Source organism: Nestor notabilis, unplaced genomic scaffold (assembly GCF_000696875.1).
Source record: "Nestor notabilis isolate BGI_N333 unplaced genomic scaffold, ASM69687v1 scaffold27944, whole genome shotgun sequence".
Taxonomy (NCBI): domain Eukaryota; kingdom Metazoa; phylum Chordata; class Aves; order Psittaciformes; family Psittacidae; genus Nestor; species Nestor notabilis.
In genome coordinates, this window is record NW_009924729.1 from 1 (window position 1) to 7637 (window position 7637).

The 7637-nt window shown below is 41.1% G+C and overlaps 1 protein-coding gene across 1 annotated transcript in view; it reads right to left on the reverse strand.

The window, feature by feature from the left end:
* Window positions 1–3975: 3975 nt before the first annotated feature.
* The window catches only part of COMMD9 (COMM domain containing 9), a gene marked incomplete at its 5' end in the record, with an annotated part of 3794 nt that continues 132 nt past the window's right edge, over window positions 3976–7637 (reverse strand). The window contains 4 exons of the mRNA XM_010012753.1: window positions 3976–4293; window positions 5121–5224; window positions 6686–6720; window positions 7581–7637. The exon at window positions 7581–7637 is cut by the window's right edge and continues 2 nt beyond it. Coding sequence (XP_010011055.1) covers window positions 4153–4293; window positions 5121–5224; window positions 6686–6720; window positions 7581–7637 — 337 coding nt within the window. The remainder of the gene's footprint in view (window positions 4294–5120; window positions 5225–6685; window positions 6721–7580) is intronic.

Below are 7637 nucleotides of genomic sequence, written 5' to 3' on the forward strand. Positions count from 1 at the left end.
GACTGCTGTAGCTGAACCCAGGACAACTTGTATGCATTAATAACCCCAGAAAAGAGTTCTGTAGAGTATTGAGCAGATGCAGGGTCAGGTTCTTAATGTACTCTAAATGTTAAAGACTGTTTGGCAACTGCCACGTATGCCCTGCGAGAACAGGGACATCATGAAAGCTACAGCAGATGTCGTAGCTACTGATTAGTCGCAGATAGTTGTATGTCACTTCAAAAAACTGATGCCTGCCATGAGGCTTCTAAGGATACTTACGGATTTAGCAGGACTGTTCTACTACATTGATATCCCCGATGTGGTTATTGTAAAGTGGTAAGCCAAATGGAGTCTAAATTACATTGCATTAATCAAGTTATACATTGGAGGTGACAGTATCAGGCAAGGCCCAAATGTCCCAAGCTTTAGCAACTTCTTACATCAACAATATCAGGGAAAAAAATATTATGAAAACCTATTAGCAGAAGTCCTTCCCTGTGAGGGTGCTGAGGCCCTGGCACAGGTTGCCCGGAGAAGCTGTGGCTGCCCCATCCCTGGCAGTGTTGAAGGTCAGCTTGGATGGGGCTTGGAGCAACCTGGTCTAGTGGAAGGTGTCCCTGCCCTTGGCAGGGGGCTGGAACTGGATGAGCTGTAAGGTCCCTTCCAACCCAAACCAGTCTGTGATTCTATGAAAAACAGAGCAAAAACCATCAGCTACCTGCACAATGTCTGTGTAGATGGGGAAAATATGTGACAGTTAGTGTAATTGCTGTGTTGTGGAATAAAGTTTCTAAGGGGTCAAGTAATTAGAAAAGGGTCTGGGGAGGTAGGATTCCTCAACCCACGGTGCTATCACTGGTTTATTGCAACCTTACACAACTACTTTACCTCTTTACAGCTTAGTGAGGTGAATTTTTTCAGGGGTATGTGAGAAAGATTGATGAATTCATTAAACTGGTTACTTTTGTAGGGGTGTGATACAGAGTAACTACAGTTATAAAGCAGCTAAGGAAATTACACCTTATTGCTAGCACCAAGAACTGAGAATAAGCTGGGCTGTTGTGATTTTGGAGAGCAATGTTCACTTAAGAGGTTTGTTACAAAAAAAACCACCTTTTCAGTCCTGATCTGGGCAGGGGGTCCCATATATGCTGTTAAATATAAACTCTATTGGAAAATTGGGTACCAAAAAATTGCAACTAGTATTTTTTACTTAGGCCAAAACAATTCTAAACAGGATGACTACTCATGATATGTGAAATGAAATAACAACATCTCTGTTACAAACAAGCAAAAACTTCATATAGATAATAGTTTTGGTAGAGCTTGAACATGGAAATTTCACAAACCCAAACCTTAAAAACAGAGTAACTATTATACCTGTACCAAACCATCATGAGTCTTATAGTCTTCTACTGTTTTAAATATGTTTTGCTGTTCATACTGTTTTAAACTAACATTTAAAGATCATTAATTGAAGTTGAAGCTGGGAATCCTAAAGGCATTTTCTTCCCAAGTTGTTCTTCCTCCCAATCCCATCTACACAACGTTTAGCCTGAACACCCTGAAGTACACATTTCTTGTAGTAAGAGAAAGCAAAATTTCATTCAGAATAATACAAAGTAGGCTTTAAAGTTTTTAATGCTTTTTCAATGCTTTGACGTAGTCAAATCCAACACAATGTCCGAACGGTGAAATTATAATTCAAATTTAACTTGCATACTTGTGTTTTACAAACAAATGTATGTATTAACTCAGTTACACTGCTTTGCTTAGTGTAATTGAGTTATCACTTGATATACAGTGTACACGTAGGAGGTGTTATTTCTATCCCTCAAATACTGGAATGAAAATGGAATTTTTGAGCTCCACTTCCCAACCAAGGCTTGTGCTTTCTTGGGAGGAGTTCATTCAGGTGATTCACGTACTATACCAGCTCTATTCTTTATTGATGTCCTTGAACTATTCTTCTCTCAAAATGAACACCTGTGGTGACCCCATTCAAGGGAGATGCAAACTAGAGTGAAGAATAGCCCCTGCAATGCTGAAAGGCACAGAATATAGGGCTTACTAGGCCCAACCATCAAAAGCGGAGGGAGATTTTACTGCTTCGTAAGCAGGAGGGTGTCATGGTTTCATCTCAGCTGGCAAAAACTGAAAGCTGAAGAAGAGAGTGCTGGCTCAGGAACAAGCAGGTAATAAAGTAGTTCTGAATACATTTAGGCTAGCCTACCAAATAGCAGCAGTACATGGAAGGAGGATAAAATGTAACTGATTTTGAGATCATTTTATGAAAGAGATCACGTATGACTGCCTGCACTAGCAGGCGTATTACTCTCTTCCTGCGCAGCTGTCTCTGTAAATAGAACTTTAATGTGAAATATTCTTGCTGGTCAGGTAATGACAGTCTCACTCACCCTGTCTTGTTTTATGCACCTGTTTTTTTGAGCTGTCTCAGCTCTTCTGGCAAAAGTGATAACAGCCAACAAGAAAACACATATCGCTTGAGGCAAGATTTGAAGGCAAGCTCTGACAGCTTTCTTGCAGAATGACTTGAGCTATACCCCTTGAAGTTGTCACATCTTTGTCCTGACTCTGATCCAGTGGACAGCCCCCTTTAAGTCTTCACAAGCAACTTTTAGCTGCCTGCAGCTAGCACCACTCGGACACTGGAAAAGCTTTTCAGTTTTAAGTCTTTCTTTTCTTTCAATTCTATACCTGTATAATGAGTGTGTAAGAGAACTCTATGCGACTATCAGTTTTTCATTTCATTAGGCCCTACAACATTCTGGCTGTAGCTATAGTATTTACCTCGAGGATTTCCTCTGTGTATTCACTCCCTCAGCTCCTCTAACATTGTGAGTACTTCATTATGCATCATTTACCTCCTTGGTGAGCCTTACCTTCTAAAATAAACACTTTTTTGGGGATTTTTTTAAGACTAGGCTGCAAAGGTGACAGAAGTTCCTCAAACTGAAGAACTGTCTTCTAGTCTGGAGCATTATAGAAGCTTATCAGAAAGAAACATCTGAATTTTGTTCATTTTCTGCACTTACTCCTCTACACTTTCAACACATATGTTTTTAGGTCAGGATCATCACCTGTAATATTGCACAGAGCTGGCGTCCATGCAAAAAGGTGTATTGAAACTGTATTATAATGAAGACAAGACATTTTAAAAGATGAATCCATTTGAACAGGAAACAAAAGATCTCTCTCCAGCAACAAATGTAAAGATCCATTAAACAGCCTACAAACTAGCACCATCACAAAGACGCTGAGGTAACCCAGGACAACATCTCTTTTAGCCTCAAAATGATTCACAAAATCAATTATCAGTTCATTTTTTAATTAAAGGAAGAATTATATAAACAAACAGCAGAATACTTCGGGGAAGTATAGGCACATATTGCCACAGGAGGGTTTCCTCCTGTGTACAGACAATGGCCATCAATTCTTTACTTTCCCAGTCTGTCTTTTGTGCAGTGAAGGCAAAGCCCAGAGCGTAATAAACCCAAACATGAATTATCTGAACTTCTTTTTTTTCTTTTCAAACAGAAGTAGGAAATTACTTGCTGCTAAAGATGTTCAGACTAGTCATTTTGCAAATGGTGCTATGAAGCTGATCAAGAGGGAATGTGTTGTAGCATAACTGCCCTATTTCAAAGCATTAGTCTGTAATAACAACCTGCAGCACGGCTGTGCCTCATTGAGAGGGAGGAACTGCTACATCCAGCACACACATCAGTACATGCACGTTCCACAGAGAAGCACCCTTTCCTGCTAGTGCTGGAAGGCAGCCCATCAAACAGCTTATGCCTTTTAGATCCTAATTTCAAGGCAGAGAGATAGCACTTGCTTCACTGGCTGCAGCTATTTGCTATTTCCAGTTATGAACCTTGTGATTAAGCCAAGCTCTGAGACCTCAAATCCTATTCTAAAATAGAGACCAGCTTTTGTTCAACAACATCTTAGGAAAACACTTTCTGGCATCAGACCAAAGGAAGGTTTAAGTGTTAGCTTTTCAAAAGCTATCCTAACTCAATCAAGAAATCTCTTTGATATTGTTTTGTTACAACAGGAAACATCTTATGCTAGGCTGCCACTTGTGAGAGCTATAGGTGGAGAATACTTCCCTTCCTCACTGCTGGAATCCATATCCTTGAGTATTCATTTGTTTGCAACAGCAGAAAGTTGGTCCCGGATTCTTCCCAGACCTTCTAACATAGTGTCCAAGGTTTCTTTGCTCAGTTCCACAGTCAGTGCAGAGACAACAGGACTATTTCCACATAAGGCAACATCTTCCTGCGTCTGAAAATAGGAATGCAGACATTAGCTGATGAAAAATTTATTCATGTGTTTTTTCAGCACCATTATGAAAATCAATGTTTAATAGCTAGATTAAGAAAAATGGCTTAAATTTGGCATCCAGCTCCATTCTGAAGGACCATGGAACATTTTCTGAGGTATGTGCCTCACTAATGAAGCATGCTCCCACTGACAGTGTACAAGTGAGCACAGACTGCCACGGGTACATGGAAATCTTTAAGAGACTCATAGCAGGAAGCCACATCTGTATCAAAAACATCTTAGCAGATACTGCATAGGATACTTCACCCCATCCCACACACAGAAATTAGGGTTTTTTTCCCCCCATCTCTCCTGAAACCCACTCATCGCACTTTTACTGGTTGGGGAGATCCAGAACTCTGTAGAATATAAGCAGCAAGTTCAGCTATACTCCCCAAATGATAGATATGGCCACTGAAGGAAGTTATTAGGAATCAGAAGTAATTTCCCAACTAATGCAGTCAGCTAAACGTGCCGATGAGTGGCTTAGAATTAAAGGGAGATGACTTTATAATTTATCTTCGTTTTTTCTGTAGAGAGCAATGGTGAGCAGGAACAAATACACTGCCTTCTCGCATCCTCATGCAAACAAAACTCTCCCTTGCAAGAAAAAGAAGGAGAGACATCATTTCCAGGGCCTGTGGTATTTCAAAGATCATCTCTGCTTGACTGCCTATCAGGCAATAGGGCAAGCACCAGATACCTGTCTGCCCTGGTTTGCACTATCAGTGGCAAGACAGGTGCTGGATGTGGTTTTATCCTGTATCCTTTACAGCCATTGACATTACCTTTAACTGAAGCAGGCAAGTAGGAACTGCCATTCTGCTGATGCTGTCTGAAGATGTCTTGATGTCCATCCTCCAGTCCATGTCGACCAGTCGAGGCAGGGAGACTGAGGCATTAAAAAATGGGTCTGTTAGGCCTGGCAGCACATGATGACACCAGACCCTGGAATCTCTGACTACCAGGATGTAAGTGCTTCTCCGCTAGTGGCCCTGGGAAGTATACAACTTAAGTGCTCCTGCCTGGCTTCATATCATTTTTACTCTGCAAAAGGGTAGTCTCTGAAGGCCTCCTCATGACACTGGAAGGACAAACAGGCTTCTCCAAGCATCACATGAAAAGATGGTACAGTGCAAGACAAATATAGGTAAATTCACAAAGCAGCTGGGAGGAGAGCAGTAGCCATCCACGTTTTTATGCTAATGTAGATCAGTCAGTTGGAATATCTGTTCTTTAAATCAATCACTGCCTTGGCCCCTATGTAATATATGTCAGATATTTCATTTATACAATAGTAAAATAACCCATTTCCTAGAAGACAATCTCATTGCAACAGGGCTAAATATTCTTCTAATGAATACGAAGACATGAGTGTCAGAGCAAAGCCCCTGGGTGGTGCTCCAAGAGCCCTGCCTCTGGGTTGTGAAGAGCTAGCTAATGTGTTATACTACTGTGTTATACTTGCTCTCATTTCCTCTAAGGCAGGATAGTGTCAAGGATACAGGAAAAAGCATTACGTGTCTTGGTAACACTAGAACATTGTTTAATGTAAGCAACTGCTTTATTTACTGTATTAGCATTACACAAGTTTATTCCCTCTACGTGTTTACAGGCTATGAAAACTTTGAGGGACAGTGTATTTCCAGGTCTTGCCATACTGTTTAGCTGTTGGGCATTATCTCCTCTGCAGGCAAAGAAAAGGGTAAGGAAGATGCGTGCAGACCTCAGAGTAGTCTATCATGTACCAGTTCTCCTGTGTAAGACTCCAAGTGCTACAGTTGTAAAGAACACTGCTTGGGGAGAAAAAGTGTTGTAGCTGCATGGAACACCTAACTGGGATGTAACTCATTGCCTGTGATACTATTGTTAAGAGTTTGCATTCTTTAATTACATCACAGTTTAGAAAGGTGAGAAAAAACAGTTATGAATATATGCAGTGTACTTCCTGATGCATGGAAGAAAAAGAATGCACAGAATTGTCTAGATGTGCAAAGATAAGGTATTCCCCTATATATATCCTTATTATTGAGTATGGACATGACTTTATGACTTGAATGGGGAGGTCAGAGTGCTTCACTTTCAAATGCTTGCAAATAATTAATTGCACTTTGGAAGGCAGCAAGAGACGGAGCATTAAATGGAATTGCTTGAGGACTGGAAACAATTTTGCACAGATCTAAATACAAGCTATTTGGCCTCTGCTAAGCTCTGTGATGCTACAGTCATACACCTTCATCTAAGGCAAATGGGTGTATCCCTGTGCTACATTAAGAAAACACATTGTGATGCAGTATTCTAAACAATGACCTCAGGAAACATTAATTGTATCGAGGTATGAGTTACTACTTACTCTGACTCGCTTGTGCTTCATTCCTCCAAGCAGAACTGTGAAAAAGTGAAGGAAAAACAGTATCAGCAGTGCTTGGTGGGGGAGGAGGGAGAAATGAAAAGAAAAAAGGTAACAAAAGCATTTAGAGTGGCTTATCCCTGACAGAAAGGTCACCAGGGCTGCAGCAGTAAGCAGGGGCGAGAAACTGCTTATGCCAAGGAAAGGCTGTCACTGGTGATGGTAAGCGAACTGGTGACGGACTATTACTTCTTTATAAGTACACCATGTACTTTTCTCCCAGGCTTTATCAAAGTGATGGGCACACATGCAGAATTGCTATACTTTGCCACCACCTCACTTATGCTCTATCACATACAGTGCCTCCACACTTACACCAAGGTCGTAAGTAGACGGGCATCTAGGTACTACCCAAGCAGATTCTGTAGTGCTGAAATCTAGCCCTCAAAGTTTTATCATTTTTCCACCACACAAGTGAATTGTTAGGATAAAAGGGGGGTTGCCTTATGTGAATGAGTCCCATACCCATTCCAAAAGTCATGGAAAAACCCTCTGTGCCCATGGCTGTGTTTTGTTTGCCATTCTACTCAGATGACATATTTCGTTCAACTCTGCTCATCCCAGCCTGTGTGATTATGCCCAAGGCACACTCAAAATTAATCACACACAAAGTTAAGACGGGGATGAGGCTTTGAGCAACCTGGTCTAATGGAAGGTGTCCCTGCCCATGTTGGGGTTTGGAATCAGATGATCTTTAAGGTTCCTTCCAACCCAAACCATTCTGTGATTCTATGAATAGAAAGAAAACTTTGCATGCTGCACGCTATCCACATACCAAACCAGATATATTGGTTTTAGCTTTCCAGCCCAGACCAAACGGCAGGTGGGTAGCACTCACATATTCTCCAAGATTATCTTAGTCAGAAGGTTTTTCAGATTTTGGTGGAAGTTTTCG